Genomic DNA, 22432 nt, shown 5'->3' with positions numbered 1-22432 from the left:
TTGTTAATCGATAGTTTTGCAGAGGCTGTTAAACATTACTAATCAGTAGTAGCAGTGTAGTAGTCACTAGTAATACATACATGTAATAAATAGTAATATTGAACCCAATTGTCATTCGTCCATAATTCGTCCAAAAATGAGGTTGACTGAGAAAGGGGGTAAGGAGGAAATACTGACAGCAGATAATATAAGTATGGGATCAATTGTAAACTAAACAGTAAGAAAGGAAGGTAGAATATGAGAAAAACATATCGACTTGCCGGGAAAAACAAAGAAGGTAAGTAAACAGAACAAAGATTTACTTAATGTATATATATATATATATATATATATATATATAGAGAGAGAGAGAGAGAGAGAGTTAAAAGATAAATTACATGTTAGTTCTAGTGAATCGTTCCAAATCAACAGCTGTTGAACAACTTGTATCATACCACAAGTGATTGAGGAACAATCAACGTCAAGTGTGTCTAGAGGTTTGATGCTGCTGATCGTATTCTATTGACCAAGTTGCAAAATGTGGCCTGATAATTTGTGCACTATGATAAAATGCTAAAAGGTTGAAGTTAATCGATAGAAAACTCTACTCAACCTGGGTTTCGTACTATTTAGCATTCGTCAGAAAGGTATAACTAGTATATAAAAAGAACTGATGTTTCCTGTGGGAAGTTAGTTGTTATCCAGATGGTAAGACAGTAACATCCAACAGTGTGAAGCTGAGTGACGAGGATTCGAATCCGACAGGAAAAATAAAAACTTCTCTAGATATTAAAGACACTCATTATGATTACTAACAAGTATGAACTAGCACGAAACCCAAGTTCAAGTTTTCCTTTCGATTACCTTTAACCACCTAACATAGCTTGATAACCTTTCATAGGTTGTGTCTCACTTTCTAAATGAGTGAACTCCACTGAGTCGTTTCTTCTTACTAAAACTTTGAAAATATTCATGCTGAAGTTAGTTTTTGATGAGTATTAGATAGTTTTATGGAGATCTTGTATAGTTTAGAATGTAATATTAAATAAAGAAATGACATCAATTTGAGAACCAGTGAAGCACTGGCTTCCTAATTTAAAAATTTCCACGACCCAATAATAATAGTGAATCGAAGAGAAGACCTAATTTCGATGAAATCAGTTGATAATATGACCATAAACTTTAAAATGGCAATTCACTTGATTCTTTTTTCGAAAGCTATATCAATCGAGCTCAAATCACTAAGTTATAGTGCCTGGAATCTTTGTAAAACTAATACTGTACCTAAAAAAATCAAATAGATCTTTCAATCAATACTGGATTGAAAAGAAAATTACCACGAGGTTAGTGTTAGAGATTGTCATTTCCTTGAACTGAGTATTAAGTGGTTGTACCTCTCTGATTATTTTACTCAGATATAGATGTCAGTAAACAATGCTGAGTTATAATTAATACATCAAAATACGGAAGTATATGAATACTTTGATTTTTAAAGCTCACTACCGAAAGTACTTAATGTCCAAAAATGTTTTAGGAGTCTCAGTGAATATTTCAGAGATAGGATCTAAGGCGTTTTCGATCCAATAAGCATTCATAGCTAAATTAACTATAAAAGCCTTAGTAATATATATATATATATAATCGATATATAGCCACTAATCCCTCTATTTTGAATAACTAAGAATTACTCAATGATTTCCTAATAGATTATGTGGAATTTATTTCAGTGTGAACATGGTCGAGATCACTGGTTGACATCAACAGAAGATACCGTTGAAAAAAGACAGCACTAGATAACTATTTCGTCCTCTTCATTCGGAACTCACATTCATCCACAACCCTTGTGAGCAAGCATTTAACTCAGGAACTTCAAGTCCTCAACTAATGTTAATCCATAACAAGAAACATTGTCGAATTTATATTGATTTGTGTAAATAAACACACTCAATAACACTATATGCATAGTTCAACCTATACAGACGTCCATTTTATATTATTTGTCCGTAAACCTCTTACCATATTCTAATTACTAATGAACAAACCTATTGAACAAGAAAAAGGCAGACAATTAATAATTATGATCGATCCTTTCTTCTTTCGTTCACCTCTACAAAAACGTCCAAAAATTAAAACAATAACAATCATTAAAATAAAAATGAACACTGAGAAACGAATATATGATATGACGAAAAGAGATGAGAAAAGTAACGATAACTAACATGATAAAATAAAAAAGAACAAACAGCTACTACGACTGCTGTCAGTTGATGTATCAGAGAACAAGAAACAGACAAACAAAACGCCTAAACAAATAAACACAAACTCTACATCAACTGATTGACGTTATGAGGAAGAAGTGAGAGGAAAGATGGAACCAGTAGGTAGGGTATCATGAGGGAGATAATAAATATATATAGAGAGAAGATGAACAAAAACGGAAGTTAAACAACAGACAATCAATTATTAAGTTTATTACTGCTAACACAAAAGAAAGCAATATAATGAAGTCATCTCATTGGCAATCAATAATTTGTAGAACTAGAATGGAGAGCAGAAAAACAGTAATAATAGTGATAACTATATATTTCATCTGTAAAATCTATCAATTTTTGTGTCGAATAATTATGATGACGATAAGAGAGAAACGTAAACACACAGGACATTCATGTTTCATTGAACAGAAAATAAACTGATATAGAAAATTGAATGGTATAAGTTATGGCTCAATAGTCAGACACTCAACACCATTTGGTTTGAAGTTGGAATACTACCTCTCGCGTACATAACTATCCGATACAATTGATTAATACTTCTAACTAACAGAGTGAGTCATTTTTTTATTAGATCTGAAGATAAGCAGGACTTGAGTTCACATAGTCAACTAATTTCCTTTACATATAAAAAATTATTTTCAGTATGACGTACTAGATTCGAGTCCTGTATGCGGAATCGTGGATGGGCACTGCTAGGAGTCCCATACTAGGACGAAACGGCTGTCCAGTGCTTCCAGGTTTCAGTGGTGGTCCAACATTGACCGGTTCATGATTCCAACAAAAAACAAAACCATTATTCAATATTTCATACCACACCTAAAAATAACTCTAGTTAATTGTTTCCCAATATAAATTTAGCTTTCGAAAATAAATTTCAATAGTTGAAATCATGAGTCAATTGAAGCTAGACCACCATGGAAAACCTGGAAGCACTGGACGGCCGTTTCGTCCTAGTATGGGACTCCTGGCATTGCACATCCACGGTCCCGCGAGGTTCGAACACAGGACCTATAGGTTTCGCACGCGAGCGCCTAACCACTAAACCACTGAACCGGCATCCAACGGTGTTAATGTCTAACTTTAACCAATCCACGAAGTTGCGCCACCTTACACCATTGTCTTCAGTGAGTTGATATCTCACAACAGACCTGGTTGAACTCCACTGGTAACGGCTTCTCACTAGAACTCCAGGAAATGCCTCCTGAAGTCATTCACTACTTGGTAATTTTATAAGCTTTTTTTCAAGGCGAAATAATCAACTATGATTTCCAGTGTAAGGTAGATATCATGGGTGAAGCCAGATTCTGATTAATTAGTTTTGGAGGCATCTATCTAGAGGACGTTAGGAACTAGGTAATTACTTGACATGGCATCACATCGTCCCGCTACCTCTTCAAAGAAAACTCTTTTGAAATTGCCCATGAAATGTTTTACCTGGGCGTCGGACTGTAGATGATAAGATGGAGAATGTAAATGATTAATTCCATGCACTTTGGAGAACTGCTTGAACGAGTGCGACGTAAATTGAGAGCCATACTCAGTCACCAAAGTCTCTGTAACCATGTAACATCTAGAGAAATTATATTAATTCCTTAATGCTTCTTTAACTGTCCAACTTGATATAAAGCATATCTCCAGCCATTTTGTAAATGGGTCTGTGATAAACGAATACATTTGTCCTTGTATTGGACCAAAAAATCTGCATGAAGTCTTACCTAATGTTTGTCAGATTTGGGCCACAGTTGTGGTAGAATTTCTAGCAGCTTAAAGTCAAGAGCTTTTATTTCATTTTTCTTTGATATTGTGATCCACTGTAGGCCAGTAAGAGTAACTCTTAGTAAAAGACTTCACTTTATTGATCCCTAGTTTACCAGAGTGAAATTACGTGCGAACTTGTTGATAAAAGTTTACGGGATAACAATCCAATTTTCGAACATGATCCGAAAATCAACTACCATAAACAAGTCACGATGACGAAAATATTGCAGAAATTCGCCTTCGAAGTATCAGTTTGGTTATTAGGTAGGAAGATAACCCCTAATTTACCTTAAGGTGTATCCCTTTAATGTGGCTTCTATAATGGTTTCGAAGGTAAGTGACAGTCCACAAACTGGAGCAACCAGTACTCGATCAACATGTTTCAGTTTCTGTTGGTTTCTTCTAGTTTCGGAAGGGAGCCAGCTAATCTTTATAATACGTTCGCTTTTCTTAACGTCTTATCCTAAGCGTGGTTGCCTATCGTTGTAATGGATTAACTGTATACACAATAACTCCTTTCCTTGGCCTAAACAGTGCCAGTAATGATTTATGACTGGTAAATAGAGCGAATCCATAACTAAGATTGCACTATTTGTTCTCATAAATGACATCATAAATAGCAAACCTAGGGGACCTTTCCACCAACTAGAAGTACATTCTAAACTATTCAAAACTCGTTGTGGATTAGGTTTATTACAGTGCTGAATACACTGTGAGATACAGAATTCCCTTCATTGTTAGTTCCTCTATAGTGACTGCAATTTTTTTCACCGACAATATCTAACTTTCCACCAGAAGCACTGTAGGTTGATTGCTTCGTTGAAAAGACTGGAGGTATACCGATAATGCCCCAAGTTTTTCTGCCAACAAGTGTAATATCCGAGGTTGTGTCAGGTTTCGGACGGACACAATATCCACACCTGATGGACAAGAATTGAAAGAGGTGGAAACATTCACGTACCTCGGCAGCATCATCGATGAACAAAGAGGTTCAGATGCAGACGTAAAGGCAAGGATTAGAAAAACAAGGGCAGCATTACTACAATTGAACAACATATGGAACTCAAAGTTAGAATCTTCAATACGAACGTCAAGACAGTTCTACTGAACGGAGCTGAAACTTGGAGAACTACCACGACCATCATCAAAAAATTATAAGTAATTATAAACAATTTTCTATGCAAGATACTCAATACTCGTTGGCCGGATACTATCATCAGCAACCTACTATGACAGAGAACAAAATAACTTCCAGCTGAAGAGATTAGGAAAAGACTGTTGAGGTGGATAGGACACAACATTATGGAAGTAAGTACAGTGTCTATAACTTTGATCAGCTTACTTACGAAACAGGCAAGTATTTGTATATTATATATCCGATTAATATGTCAACGTTTTTATCATGTGGAGCGGAATAACAGTTCAGCCTGAAAATATGAACAAACCATCTGGGTTCAGAATATTAATGGAGTACCATAAACAAAGAAGTAAAGAAAAAAAGTTGTCAAGACAAATACTGAGAAGAACGAATATTTTTTGTGTAGTCAATATAAAATAAAGAAATGATCGTGACACAATGCGAAGGATAACAATAATAACAACAATCGAAAATTCACCTAAGGTTTGTTTTTTTTCTTTACACTGTCTTATTTACAATGTTGAACCCATGTCTACACTGCATTATACGCTTTATATATTGAAATATTAGTTACAATAAGTAATCATGTCTAAAGAATGTAGACACCAATAATATGTGTAAAATATTGGCATAAATGTCTGATATTTTTCGCTACACTTGTTCAACTGGTATGGGATGGTAGATAGTACTTATAGTAGTTTTCCATATTTTGCCATTATTGATATTCCTCATGTTAATTATCAGAAAGCTTAATCTAAATGTAGTTGTTTATTTAAAGGCACTACTACTATTGAGACATCTGTTCAGGTAGCTTATCCACATAAATAAAAACTAATGATCAACAAATTATTAATCATGTGGATAAGCTATACAGATATGTTTCCCATACATTTCAATCATATATATTTTACCAATACCTATGTTACAAATTGTTTATTTTCTAAAATCAATGAAAACAAGCTTGGTGAAATTTTCCAACCGTACAGCGTTATAAAAGCGCTCTAATGATTTATACTACTAACTAATACAAGTAGTTTAAAAGAATTCGTATAAATTAGGTGCTTATTATTATTTGCAATTATTTAGCCAGGACTGTGACGTAAACGTTTAGAAAATAAACATTCGTATATATTTATGATTTCAATTAAATTCGGCAATCTCCACGATTTCATACTGAAAATTACAATGTACTCATTATTGGCTAGTTTTGAAAGATGATTCTCAGAGATCTAGTGCGAAGCCGTGACCAGTAGAGTTTAACCGTGACAAATATCTTAGTTAAAGATATATTTCATAGTTAAAAAAAACTGTTACTGGATAAACATAAAAGAATAGGTAATTACTTTATTACTCTTACCAAACCATAGTGAAACTTATCTGAAAACTGGGAAAAATTCTATCAACACACTATTTCCTATAATAGTTTAGCATTTCTCATTAATGAGCTTTTGAAATAAATGACAAGAGATCCAGTGAGGTACCGAATGTAAACAGGCAGAAGAGACAAATCGAAGAATACTCAGTGACGATATGGGCTATGTTGTTCAGATGGTGACTGTTGTTCGATCCAGTTGCTAGAAATACGAACGGTGATTTTGAATGGATCACTTATTTATGAAACAAATCCTCCACAAAAGGAACCCTACTAAATAATTATCAGAAGAAAAAATACTGGCTAATTGACTGAGTTCGTGTTAGGAAGAAAAAATTGTTATTTCCATGGGTACAGAATATTTCAATAAGATAACACGATGTAGCAGAGAATAAATGGGTAATCAAGGATGAAAAGGTAAGTCACAAACCAAGTATATATAATTGAACAATTATGTTTTCATATTATTAGTTCGTGAGTATACCTTCTTCGGGAGTTTCATACTACTGGTTTAAAGATCTGTCCAATACCCACTTATTTTCAATGATACATGTGAATGAGATCAATTTACGTCAAATACCGCCCATATATAACGTGGAATAGATAGAATGTGGTTAGTAATGGAATTCATGACGCCAGTTTCATTTCACTTGGGACTAATTAACTGAATATACCAACATAACAGAGTTGATGTTTACTTCGCAGGTACATCCGGCGCGTCTTGGATTTCACTACTAGTTACATTCGATCTACTCGTTCTAAACTTATAATGGCTAAATTGAAGCAATCCCATCGGGATGCACATGTGGCAACTAAGACTGATCAAACCAGACATTCCAAACCATTACAAATTGAATTATGTATATATCACCCTATATTTTAGTGAGGGCGGGAGGGAGTGTAATCAACAAACTATCGTCGACATTATTATGCTTTGAAAAAAATAAGAACAATAACAATGCCAAAAACTCCACCTGGAGTCCCTCGACGGTTACTATTGGTCCTGGACCTGTATAAACAAGGGTAAGGTTAGACATAGGTGTCAGGATCCCTACCATCCTGTAAAAAAGAAATTTTCTAGGAAATGCTAATAATAATAATAATAATAATAATAATAATAACGAACACTAAACTTACCACATATTCAAATACCAATGTTAACGACTTCTCAGTATGAATAATATCATGTAAAGTGACTATATTTGCATGGCGTAGATTACGCAATAAGCTCACTTCACGTATAGCTGTACATGGTGCACCTTCATCATGTTCTAGACGTATTTCTTTTAAAGCAACTAACGTTTCTGTTAGAAGACTTTTACCTTTGTATACAGTTGCATAGGTACCCTGATAGGAGAAGAATAAACAAAAAAGAGAGAAGTATTAACAAATAGTAATAACAATAATGATAATAATAGTAACAAGGATAAACTCTATTGTTTATAATAAAAATAAACAAATAATCAATTTAAACCAATCCATTTCTGATTAATTTGATCCTATGTTTACGAATTCTGTCTATATGAAATGCTTAAAACAAAAGGGAGAGATGACAATAGAAACACGCTTGAATGTCAAACCACGGTGAAAAGTTACGTAACACCACAGAAGGTAAAAATGAACAACAGTAAGTGCTAATAAAATTCAATTAAGTACTGAATGAAAAAAATGTGGTAAACGAAATGAATTTGTCATTATAACTTGATTATGAAACAAGATGCTGAAATAAACATCCTTTTTTAAGCGTATGAAGAAGAAAAAATTCGAGTGTTATTGATTGCTGAATCGAAACAGTTATCGATCGGATCTTTGAAGTAAGTATATCATTAAGGAATGATTTCGGTAATGGGGAATATCACTTAAGAAACCAATGAGCACTAGATAGTTGTTTTGTATGAGTTTGAGGCTTTTCTTCAGCACTGTCCATGTACTCACGACATATGACATAGAATTGAGTGTCTTCAAATCTTGCAGTGAGTGAGATGAACTTTAATGCTATAATCCATGACGTACGGACTTTTACTCCTTGATACTTGGTGACATCCATCCGACACTGGACAATAATGAGTCAAAACATTTTACTGGAACTTCTAGAAGCTCACATCGGGAACCGAATAATTTCATTGAAAACTTGATGGTTAGTAATAAGCGTTATTTCATTTTGGTAAACCAAAATTAAAGAACAAACACTGATAGATATGGGAAATTCAATTTTAATCCATTGAATTACACTGTCAATGAGTGTGATGCAATATGAATACATGTGTAGAACAAAAATGGGTCGTTAAGTGGGAAATGTTTGGGTTGAAGACAGAAACACAAGACTTCAGGAAAGCAATATGACTATCGTGAATGAGTTTAAGTTAGGGAAATAAACTATCGAATGCTAACTAAGTGGTTTGAAGGTTAACTGATAGTCGATAGGCCTATAAGTTTCGTAATTGACTCTTGATCACGTCATGAATGTACATTGCTGATGGGTCGAATACTAGGATGAAAAAACTGTCCTGGTATCCATAGTTCTTAATGGTCCTCTAGCTACAATCAGTATGTATTATAGAAGTATAAAATAAAAAGAGGTATGAGTATGTGTTACACACATGTACAGACACATGCCTGATAAATATATTGACAGATGTAAGAATTTCGATACCATTTAAGTGTTAAGAAGGCAAACAAACATGAAATGAATTCTGGCCGTAGACTTCATAGTTCAGTTAAACAATGTATATTCAAGAACTAATATTTAAAATATTAAAACGATATAACTAACGAACACTTTAACGAGTGGAAAAGCAATGCCGACTTAGTTCAAATGATAACAACAACATGTACTAATGATAATAATCATAATAATAAAAATTAACTTAAAATATGTGTAATATCAATTAATAAGATAGAAGATTGAATTCCTTACGCTTTACAATTTAGGCATTAGTCATTATTTAAGAACACTAAGTTATGAAACGTCAGGAATTCAACTTTTCATCTTATTAAGGGATATTAAAAATATATTATCACTCTATTATTATTATTATCATTATTGTTACTGTTATTAAGTGTTTGCCTAGCGGTCAGTTTAATCGAAGTTACCAAGTCAAAACTTGATAATGATACTTAAAAACACAGATAGAGAGAGAGAGAGAGGAAAAAGAAAATTACAAGATTTTTTCTTATTGAGATCATGAATAGATCAAAGTTAGATCACCATTGAAAACATGGAAGCACTGAACGGCCTTTAAGTTCTAGTATGGGACCGCTGGATGCCGCCTCAGTAGTCTAAACCGAAGGTCCTGGGTTCAAATCCCGCATGCGTGATCGTGAGTGCGCACTGCTGAGGAGTTCCGTACTAGAACGAAACGACCATCCAGTACTTCCAGGTTTTCAATGGTGGTCTATTTTTATCTCGAATTTGGATAAGGAAAAGTAGGTTTAAGACTAGTAACAATGAATAATTTAATTAAATTATAAATGTAGAAAAATTATTTCACATAATATCCGGATTCCTTGATAAATTTAAATAAAGAAAATTTCCTTTATTTTATATAGTATATATTATTATTATTATTCAGAAAAGAAAATAGATTTTGGCACGACAACAAGGATAATTATGATAATAATTAGAAGAAAAAACAGCCAAATAGACACCATAATGTCTTATCAGTTTGATAAACCATAAACAACAATTCGATCTTTATTGTCAGTTAACTAAACCCGTGTGTGTTTTTCTATTCTGAAATTCGCAGTTGAATAGTTAATTGAATTTTTAACAAATTCGTTTATTAGTTATTGTTATTATATTATATTCTGATAATGTTGTGTAACGTGTATTCATTGTGTGGACATTTATCTAATACGAGAATTCATTTTTTAATTAATAATCACTAAAAAGGAAAACTGCATGTAAACAATGACATAATCCTTTCAAAGTCGAACACTAAAGTTGTCTCTTTTTTCTTCATGTTTAATCGTTTGGGGCTAACGAGTCAAAGAGAATGGCCGGTAGAGCATTGAAGAAAAGTAACTGCAGAAGTTAACTATTAGGTTGATATTTTTGAGTTACATCGGTGAAGAATGAGTTATAATAAACACAAAAGACGCCTGATAAAGAGAACAAAGGAGGGGAGACTAAAAACTAACTAAACAACATATGCACATACAGAGAATACAAAAAGGACAACGTTGTGAAGAAAAAAATAAGGAGAATATAATCAAGATGAATTTTTGTTTCATTAGAAGAGGAATATGATATATGGTGTAGATCAGTTTAGAGCTATGTTCTGACCAATTTCTAAATTATTATCAATCTTTAACTCTTTAACCTGAAACAAAAACAGAAGGCAGAAAAATATAGAGGAAGCTACACTCCCAAAGTTATTTCATATACCTAAGTCAAAGAATACTCAAGTAGGTGGTTTACAAATGACTTTAAAATTATAGAAGTTTCTAGAAAAGATAGTAAGTTGTAATAAATTTGGCAGTTGATAGGTCAGATCAGAGAAAAATATAAGTAAGTTGGTGTTTAGATTGGTCTAAGACGTTTCCGAAAACGCTAAATGGATAAAAATGCTGTTAGGCATTTTCCCCTAGGCTTCTGGATACACAGATACAAACAACTATAAAATATATTCTAACAGAATTACAATATAATTATCATTAGTTCATATTCTGCTGTAATACAAAGAAAATGAATCTACACGAAGTCTCTACAATCAAATTATCTAATTCCAGTAAATTTCTCTCTATATCACAAGAGTTTCCACATTAGTATGAACACATGTACAGAAATATACATGGTTAATTGTTTTATATATATATATATATATATATATATATATATATATAATCAGTGACAGAACGATTTAAATGTAACAACACAAAACCTAATCAGTATAACTTTCAGGTCAATATACTCATTTGGGTACATAACGACCTTAAGAGAATAAGCTAATTATATCATATTCTACCCTTTTAAATGAATCATTTACAAACTAACATAAAAAATTTTAAATCAGGAGGATACATTTTTGTTCAATGTTTTAATTAATGTATGAGATTATTTTATTGCAAATAAATTAAGACAATTTGATTAAATGTTTTATTTGATAACATACATGTCTGTATATTTATAGTCCTTTTTATAGTAAACACGATAAACAAGTCATTCGTAAGGAGGCTCACTGATTCTTATCTAACTGCTTATCATAAAAAGGAAAAAACGTTCGTAACTTTTGTGCGAAGACTTACTTACTTACGCCTATTACTCCTCGTGAAGGAGCATAGGCCGCTCACCAGCATTCTCCATCCAACCCTGACCTGGGCAATCCTTTCCAGTTGTTATTCGTCCTTTTCATATCTCATTCTATTTCCCAACGTAATGTGTTCTTTGACTTTCCTCTTTTCCGCTTCCCTTCAGGATTCCAAGTTAGGGCTTGCCTCTTCATCAGGAAGCTGGTTCGTTCTCTCCCATAGAAGGCTGTTGCTGATGGTATCCGGTCAATGGATGTTGAGTATCTTGCGTAGACAACCATTTATAAATACTTGTACCTTCTTGATGATGATTTTAGTAGTTCTCCAAGTTTCAGCTCCGTTCAGTAGAACTGTCTTGACGTTCATATTGAAGATTGTGACTTTGATATCGGTTGAAAGTTGTTTTGAGTTCCATATGTTGTTCACTTGTAGGAATGAGGCCGTTGCTTTGCCAATCCTTGCGTATACGTCTGCATCTGAGCCTCCTTGTTCATCGATGATGCTTCCCAGGTATGTGAAGGATTCTACATCTTCCAGAGTTTCACCATCAAGAGTGATTGGATTGGTGTTCTCCGTGTTGTATTTGGGGACCTTGGTTTTCCCTTTGTGTATGCTGAGGCCTACTGATGCAGAGACTGCTGCTACACTGGCTGTCTTTATCTGCATCTGTTCGTGTGTACGCGATAGGAGGGCTAGGTCATCTGCGAAGTCCAAATCGTCTAATTGATTCTGAGCTGTCCATTGTATTCCGCGTTTTCCCTCAGATGTTGAGGTCCTCATAAGTTGGTGTACATTGACGAGTTCCACTCAACTGATTGTTCCACGATGATGTGTAGTGTCGCAGTTTGGTCTGTGTACGACTGATCCTTACGGAATCCGGCCTGTTGATCTCGAAGTTGGGCGTCTACTGCGTCTTCCACCCGGTTCAGCAACACTCTACTGAAGACTTTCCCTGGTATTGACAATAGTATGATGCCTCTGTAGTTTTAATATTTGCTCAGATCTCCTTTCTTTGGTATCTTGATGAGGTGTCCTTCTTCCTAGGCCGTTGGCACTTGTTCCTCCTCCCAAATCTTCTTGAACAGAAGGTAAAGCATGTTTGCAGTTACTTACAAACACGCTTCAACTCCGCCTGTAGCCCTTCTCGAGTTACTGCTGGTCCCGAGCACGGGTAAAGGAGGAGGGTTGGGCATGGGGTTAGCGACCCTATACCGTAGAAAGCTGACTCTCTAAAAAAAAATGCTAACCAGAAAAAATAATTCAAACCATTTAAACTCTTCCCTGGGTGTTAGAAGGTCTTCATTTGGAAGAGTTATGACGCATCAAGGTGAAAGCCGAGTTCCTTCGGAAGTCGCGAGGCTGATGCCCCTTCTGACAAGCAGAGTAACGAATTTTATTGGTACATGGAACGTCCGGACAATGTGGGAGACCGGGAAGACCAGTCAAGTAATATTGTGTTAATATTATTTGTTGACACTGATATCTTTTAATGGCCAGATATCTGACTCCATGTAGATCGTTTGCTGCTTGTTATCGAAATATACATCCCAGCTACCCTCGTATATAATTATCGACTTAAATCGCGTTAGTCAATAACGGAATTAAATAAGTCAAATACGAAAATGAATTTCGAAAACGTGTATTTCATATAATCGTTAATCTAGATAAACGATGGAAGAAACGAAGCGAAGGAAGCGAAATGACGCGCTGTGGAGAAAGAATGTAAGCTAACTCGTCTTAATCAAGCGTAACTCGTTATTTATAGTCAGACAAAAATAATTTACAGACATGTGATGAGTAAGATAAGAAACGCACACACATAACACCATATAAAAATAGTTGATAAGCGGATAAGTGACAGGGTAATAATGTGGCTTGAGGAGGATGAATAGATTGATCTGTCCAGAGGCTAGAATAACCTATGGGAGCTTGAAATAGTACCAGCACCCACAATCTGCTTCAAGTTCAATATGGTTGGACTCCAACGTACACCGTTTTTTTACTAGAACTTGGAGAATTTATCTTTAAATTATTCACTATTACAAACATAATTTTTATTAATATTAGTGTGAGAGATTAGTAAAAATGGTTCACTTATATCTCAGATTAAATTTAGCTAGATAACTATTGAAAAACACAAAGACCTAGAACAGCTGATTTGCTCTAGCGCGAGATGCAACAGTAATATGGAACAGTTATTAGCTAATACATCTCTAATCTATGCCTAATGTGTAAAATATCACACATTGACTTCATTTAAAACATGAAAAATAACGAATATGATACAGACATATATACATATAAACATGCATACACAATAAAAAGTAGATGTGATATAATGTGAAGTGGTTGCAAATATGCGACAAGAAGACCTACTCAACCCTATGTATTGTGTGTAAATGGCAATTGTCAGTCAGTAAAGAGTAATATGGAGAGAGAAGAAACTAGACAGACACAGTATCGATAACTATTCATTTACCGATCAATCAGTATAGATTTGGTATGATGATGAGAAAATAATGTGATTTTCAACTACTTTGTGTTTCTGTGATTATTGATTGCGTAGGAGAGAGAGAAGGAGGGAGGGGAAGGAGAAGAAATACAACAGCAACAACAATAAAATAAATATATCACGATAATCAAGAAGCCTTTATTCTGAGAAATCTATTTAATGAATAAAAGTCTAGATCAGAACGCATAACTTCAAACATTTTCCCATGGTATCTTTCAAAAAATCATCAGAAATAATTCACTTGAAGCAGATCTTTATGAAAATAGCTCATTTATTAAAAATAGAAGGTGAATCTACTCACTATAAAGCGACACTTTGTGTATGTATATACGAGGGCTATTAGTGATCCTGTTCAACTATTTAAATCAAAGCGAGACAGGGTTCGAACCTGTGAAATATTACTAAACTACTGGTCGGAAGTCAAATCGCTTTAACTGATAATCGGCTGATATATTTAACTCATTTATCAAGAGTAGAAATTTATGTATTAAGCTTTGAATCGTATTGTGTTTGTATACGAGTTTGTGTGTAAGGGTCAATAATACCAGCTGGATCCATACCGAAGTAGGTCAAAAGAACCTGAGACTATTAAACTTCAACATTTAATTATTTAAATCACATCCTATATATATAGCACAAGGATCCACTGTGAGACGAAGATATTTAGTTTAGGGGGATAATGACAGAACAAACACTGGCAAAACAAGATATTAATCAGTCATATGTAGAGAAATTCAAATAATTCATTTTAATCTTAAGTTTGTGCCAATGATGTAGTGCAGAAAGATAATAAAAGCTTTACTATTAGACTATCCACTTCAGAGAACGTAATCCCACCAAAACGAGCATATTCACTCTAAAATGTTATGTCATATAAATGAAGTAGTGACTAAAAGGATGAGTGAGTTCTACTAATAACCAATAAATCACGAGCTCGAACTACTGCTTCATTTACGTCGGTTTTAGCAACTCGATAGTATTAATAGCTACACTCAAAGTCAAGTACACGAATCTATCTATACTTGGTAAATGAGTTAACATAAAATCTATTAAATGAATGCGTTTTCATTTTATATTATAAACAAATTTTGGTAGTAGATATTAAAAGAAAAATATCCAATTATCTTGTTAGTTTGAAGACGCTACCCCCCAACAACAACACAAAACAAAAGTATAATGAGACAAAATCTACGATTGAGAAACGAGGATAAAGTGAAAATAAGGCAACTTCACAAACTGATCATCACATAATCACGGTGGTAAGTTTTGATTCAAAAATAAGAGCAAATGAATAAACAAGTATGAACACAAACCAACTAAAAGATAGGCACCGTTTTTATTCATTCAAATGAAAAAAGAAGAGAAAATCATTGTTATTATCTCTCGTTGATAGCTTAATTACAATTACCTATCCTAATTTAATTATTAATACATAAATAAAAGGACTTAATAATAGTAATAATAATAGGTATTGTGGATTTGTATGATAAATCGATCAGTCACATGGATTAAATAAAAATCTACTAACTTTAGATGATGAGATTTTTAAAAAAATAAGTTTAAACTTTCAAGTGATACCATGACACGACTGACATAAATTAGGTTACATCAAATAAGTAGATTAACTACGTGTCAACTCTGTTTCATTATTTTTTAATAGGAACAACAGTAGTATTGTATAGAATAGGCAGTAGGTCACTGAAGAAACAATATGGTTTATAGTTGAGTACGTGAAATGATATATAATAATTAAGTACACAAATAATCAATTATTCAAACTGTGATCTGCTAGTCAGTAATTTATATATTTATTTATTTGAACACATAAACATTGGTACAAGGCAGCACCAAATACATATGCGCCACACAATAAAAGTGAGGCCAGTAGCAGTTATAATTGATGTGTGTGAGGGCTTGGATACTACTCGGGTGCCCAAACCGAAGTATGTGGTTATCTTAGGAGACCACAACCGGAGCCTTCGACCAAAAGGTCTGATCCAAAAGGCAGTGAAGCAACGTAAGGAGATGCAGTCCCATGGTAGCCGGTGAACAACAATAGGTTCATACGCCATTTGTTCCTTCAGGATACTGAAGCCCATGTGCACCATTGGTTTGGAATCAGGGTTTCCAACTCCCCTAGGTGGACTCTCCGTGTCCACCAATCCCGTTAGAGCACCGGAAAGCAGTGAGTAGGACTTTCCTGGCAGTGGTTGTATGCACGTGGCCATGCAAGAGGATTTCGAGAGGAAGAGTTTACTCTCCCCACTCTCGGCCGTACCACGGCATTTGGGTCAGTCAATCTTAATGGATTATATATAGTTAAATGATTTGAGCAATTCACCTTTATAGAATTTAGTTCGTCAATGTATTCACTGTTGATGTGTTAAATTAATATAACAGTTGAAATAATTTTTGTTAGCTATTTCATTTTATTCTACTGTTGATGTGGTGTTCAACTACTATTTCTGACTTAAGTAGTATATTTCGAAGATAAATTGTAATATTTTACTTTGAAAAAGATAGTCTTCAGTGAATCAATTAAGTTTGAACAGTCATACGATTTACTATGCATAACTAATATATTACTGAGTAGTGGCGGTAGTAGTGCACAATCACCCTTTAAGACAAAAACCACTTAATTTTTAATTGTTTTTAAAATATTTAAATCATCACAATATTTTATAAATAAATATTATTATAATTGTTGTCCATGAAAGACAACTTGTCAACATCTAGTCATTTTTTTCTTCGTTATTGTTATCTCTTCTACTATCCCCCCTCCATCCACCAATTCAACTATTCAACCACCCTTCAGAAGTTTTGCATAGTCTCCTATTTGGAACGTCCAAAATCCACTTTAAATTTTGGCGGATTTTTATTCATATTATTATTATTTTTTAAAACGGAAAAAAATAGTTGATAGAGGAAGTCATCACCACCGTGCTCCTTTTCGTATAATATAGGGATAGCTATAATTATTCATAAATGTGTATTGTTAAGTTATTTATCCGTGAGAAAACAAATCTTGAAAAAATTGCCTGAACACTAGTGTGTAGGCTGATGACACACACACACACACCCCCGCTCATATGCGCATATGTTTGTCTTCACTCTCCCGCCATATTTGCATGCAATGTAGCTGGAACTATTCCGATTGTCTTCATCTTGGTCTACACGGTAGTATTGTGCTTTGATATTCATACAACCGCAACAATACAATACATATACATATGTGCATCATGTGTGGAAAAGTAACGTGATTATTCTATCCACATTGTGTGTGAGGGAGAGGGAGAAAGATAGCTAATTCATCTTCATTTTCGTCTCCCCCCCACCACAGCCTTAGTCACCTGTTCGAATTATATTTGCATGCAATCAAATCAAACTTTCATATATATCCTTCTTCAACTATTTACTGTTTTTTTTCTTAATGATTTTCACTCAAAAATAATTGATAATTTATAATTTAGTTGGTTGGTCGGATATTTTTTGGATTCTATGTTGATGTTAGTGTTCGTTTTATAGTGAAATTAATGATGGCTGAATTTGAGAACGGGGAATTAAAAAACAATATGGTCACATCAAATAATTTAAATGACAATCTATATTCTCGTCATCGGGTGTAGACAGGATCATTGAACTTAATATTATTTATTGAAATAATCAAGTCTTTATGTGTATGTGTGTAGTATGTATGTACTAGAAATTTTCGCCACTTTCAACTTCTTCATTCGATTACTAATGGGGAGGGGTATGAATAAGTGAAATGAAGACAAGATAATTTGCAAACTCGGAATCTAAGGGAAGAAAAAAATGGATGTTTCTGAACCATTGTGATCGATTAAGGGCTTTAAAGTCCTAGGTTCAGTTCGTATTGGTGTCATGGGTGAGTATTGTTGACCGGGATCATTAACCCAACGCTGCCTTCCAATAAACGCAAGGCATTAGAAGAGATCGACCCTCCAACTAGTAAGTCTTCTTTGATATATAGATTGTCGGTACTGGTGATAAAGTTTAAAAGGTAAGTACGGAACTAATACAACATGAAACTCACTACTCACAAAAAGATAGTATATGATCAACCACAAACAGTTATCCTTTAAATTCCATGACCACACTCCCGGGTAGACAAAATATCAATAATAACTGTGTTTACAAATATAGTGACCTGTACACTAAGAGCAATATCACACAAAAAATGAGCCTAATTAAGATATGATATTGATAATAATTTTATTATTACAACATCAGTATTGAGGTACGGTGTACAAGTGTCGAAACGCCAATTCATAGTCTTTGTTATGTGTAGATAGACACAATATATGCCGAGTTGTAATTTTAATCGTCAAAACATAAATAAATAAGTATATAATACCAATCAATCGATCGGCGTATACACATAGACACTGGATAGACAGACGGGAATATATTTGAGTATGAATTCACAGCAACACACAGACACATTTATAGACAAACATACAAAGATGTATGGGTACACATCAGAAAAAGAGACATTGAAATGATTAAAATTCAGTGTGTACCTAACTTGTCAAAACGATTTGTGTGTGAATTCCAATGTCTAAAAAACTTGAAGATAATTAAGTCGAAAAAGAGTTTATTTTGTTAATAAAATTAGCATTATTATATTCTTGTCATTAGTATTCTATACTAGACTTGAATGGTTAGATGAAGGAGTAAATATAAACAAAAATTAGCTAAATAAATGGCTTCAGATAAGAATCAAAACGATTTTCTTGTTGAAATAAATAAATTCACTTAACAGACTAGATAGATCTTTTTAAGAAAGTTTACTGCAAAATTAGTCAGATTTCTTAAATAATAATAATAATTTTTATTTATATTACAAGTTGTTGAAAATCTGAAAGCACTGGATGGCCGTTTATTCCTAGTATGGGACCCCATCACTGACAGTCGTTGCCAGGACCTTCGGTCTTGGACGTGAACACTTAGCCCCTAGACTATTGACCCAATATCAAATGGTAAACATGTCTGACTATATTCACGATTTTGCGCAAACATTTAATTATGTTTATTTTTGTGTTAATCTTTTATTCTATCGAGAATAACTTATTGTTCCAACCAGTCGATTTGTCCTTTCATTCGGAGGCTTACATTAATAGTTCGATAGTATGAACATCTATCATCATTAGCCCAAATTGTATCATTCTGTTCATTTATTGATCAGCATTGTATTTATTAGTTTTAACAATCGAAAATTCATTTATCAAATCATGAGAAACTTTATCGGAGACTACATAACCAACCAAATTCTGTGGAATATCTTGTGGGCTGAAGAAATTCAAACTATCAGAAATCTAGTTAAACACATCTCCCTACTACAAGCTTTGAACAATAAACTCGAACATTTAGTTACGAAATTTAATACTCTCGAAATTTCAAGTTTGAAATTTTAAGCTTTAATTTACCGCTGAAACAACTCTTGACCAACTCAAATTAGGATGAGGAATGTTATGTTTTAGATAAGCCCTGTTGTTATTTATAATTTTTCCACAAAGGAAAATTCGTTAGAATAGATTGGGACTTTTCTTATCAATCTATGCTACTGTTAATTTGCTTTCTCTGAAACAGAAATCAAGAAATGATCACATTACAGGTTTGTGGAAATCGTGGAATTTAATAGTTTATATCACAAGCTGACCTTAGCTAAACAATCCCAACGCTAATGATAAACATGGGCTTACTCACGACCGATTTCAAGAGGGGATTTTCGGAATTCTAGTGAAAAGCTGAGACCAGTGCAATCCAGTAATGTTGGATGTGAGGTATTTACTCACCAATGGCATACTAAGATGGTTACACAATATCGCTAATTGATCGAAGTTATAAATTTTTGACAGTTGATGATGGATCAGTAGCCCAAACGTCCTGGGTCCGATCCCCGGTGAGATTGCGAATGCATACTGTTGAGCAGTTCTGATACAACGGGGCAACCAGAAGTCACCAAATGAAAAGACCATTTGTTACCAATCAAAAATCTCCTAAAGGACAAGTGCGTGTCACTGGCCAAGAAATGGATTCATTTTCTAAGCGGTAAAAATGTATGGATATAAGTGTTTACTAAAGTAATTCAGTAGCCTAGTGAGATTTCTCCTTCACGTTTGTCTTCTCGCTAAGTAGCAGGTAGGAGGTTTGGATATAAGAAGTTTGTGTAGTAGCATCGGTCTCGGATATTGCGCACCATAATAAGTCTCATACTAATAATTCATTTCGTGATGTAAATTAAATAAATTGCATAACGATTATATGTTGTCATTTAGGTATTGAGAAAAGACTAATAACCTGCATTTTTAAAACAAGGAGATTTACATGATACAGCATACGTACTTCTCTCGTACAAATCACTAGTCAGTAATTATTTTGTTCTCATATTTACGAGATAGAGACGGAATTGTAAACTTCATTGGAAATCCCATAAATACTGGTAGACCGGATGGCTGATGAAATCCACACACAAGCACAAAATAAACTTGTTGAGCTCTTACTAACTTCCGCTGTGATGCAGGCGAGAAGAAGAAAGGTTATAATCTGTATTTTAATAAAACTATGATGAAACATGACCTATGACATATGTATACTGCAGTTATTTGATCATAGATGTATCTTCAGTCTTATGTCCATGTGCATAGAGGAGTCTTCACATGAGTAGTGTTAGGATTAGGGCTAGGGTAGTTAGTATTAAGGGAATTAAAAGTTAGTGGGGTTAGTGAGGTTGTGAAACCTTATTAATTTTTTAGATGTGTTACACATACCTAGCTATCGCTTACTGAAACACGTAATGATGTCTGGTATTGAATTCAATTAAAGAACAAAGGTAGGATTTATTATATAAGACATTATGTCAGCCAAAAAAGTCATAGATTCAAGAACTCAATCCTATCGAAAGATACAAAATCCCAAGCTGAGATTCAGCAAAGATAATCGAGATCTATCTATTGGTTGAAAACATTCAATGAAACGGTTCAATAACAACAATCTGAAAGATAATGATGGTTTGATCATTTATCTTTCAGTTAAATCCTGAATTTTATTATTATTATCATTATTATTATTATTACTATATACTTCTTCTTTGTTCTTTCTTGCTAACTTTATTCTCAATGTTACATACTATTTACTATTACATCTACCACTTAATTACTTAAACTTATTTGTTCTTCTTTCATCATGTTCGTTTCTTCGCTAATTTGACGCGTGATGAAGTATGATCAGGACAACATAATATAGATAAAATACACTTATTATCCCATCATGTCATATCATTATACGGTTCTTTATGATCAATTAACCGACAATGATGACAAAAATATATCACGGACAAACTGAATTTCTTAAAAATAGTTTGTATAAGTCGTTATTTTTGTGAAGTTTTTTTATATTTTTGGTTACATTGAACGGGGTTGTGAAAAAATCCTCCAAAAGATAAAACTTGAGGTCAATTATGTAAGGAAGATATACACTCAAAAGTCAGTCAGTCGAAAGGGTCAATTAAGAAAACAAAAACACAAGTATATAAGTTAGTAACTAACGCTATACTAAATGATTAATTTGGCAGCATATGTGAGTCATTTATACTTAAAATCTTATTCAATGACAAATAAATCTTTAAATTTTTTAAACTTTGATCAGACCGTTCAAAACCTGAACTATTGGAAAATAAGCGGGAAAAAACACTAAGTACAGTCTTAACACGCGAGATCGAGAAACGGATCTTCATTTCTGGTGGAAAACACGATGTGATGGGGTCGGGATCCGGTTGGCAATGTGATGATATGTGAATTGCTGTCCCTACTTTCGTTTCATAAAGATATATATATATATATATATATTTGTGGAGATTAGTGGATCACTGACTGATCCCCGATGGGGTCGTGGGTGCGCACTATTGAAGAGACTCATACTAAAATGAAACAAGTGTTCAGAGCTTCCTGGTTTATTTTTAATGGATATCCAATTATAGTTAGTCCGTGATATAGAATTTAAAATTCAACGATCTTGAGAGACCGCTCATACTACTATTAATAATTTTAGCTGGATATGTTTGCAGTGATAAGTTAAAAACGATTTACCTCACGAGTTAGTATCAATTAGGAAACCTTTTAAAATTTTTA

At 33.8% G+C, this 22432-nt stretch overlaps 1 protein-coding gene across 1 annotated transcript in view; it reads right to left on the bottom strand.

Moving 5' to 3' along the window:
- Positions 1 to 22432, bottom strand: part of CDK17_3 (Cyclin-dependent kinase 17) — an 83400-nt gene that overhangs the window by 21046 nt on the left and 39922 nt on the right. Inside the window, exon 4 of the mRNA XM_012936972.3 lies at positions 7658 to 7867. Within this exon, the coding sequence (XP_012792426.3) occupies positions 7658 to 7867 (210 nt within the window). The remainder of the gene's footprint in view (positions 1 to 7657; positions 7868 to 22432) is intronic.

The sequence above is a fragment of the Schistosoma haematobium genome, chromosome 4 (genome assembly GCF_000699445.3).
Source record: "Schistosoma haematobium chromosome 4, whole genome shotgun sequence".
Taxonomy (NCBI): domain Eukaryota; kingdom Metazoa; phylum Platyhelminthes; class Trematoda; order Strigeidida; family Schistosomatidae; genus Schistosoma; species Schistosoma haematobium.
This window is presented reverse-complemented; position numbering and strand designations above follow the sequence as displayed.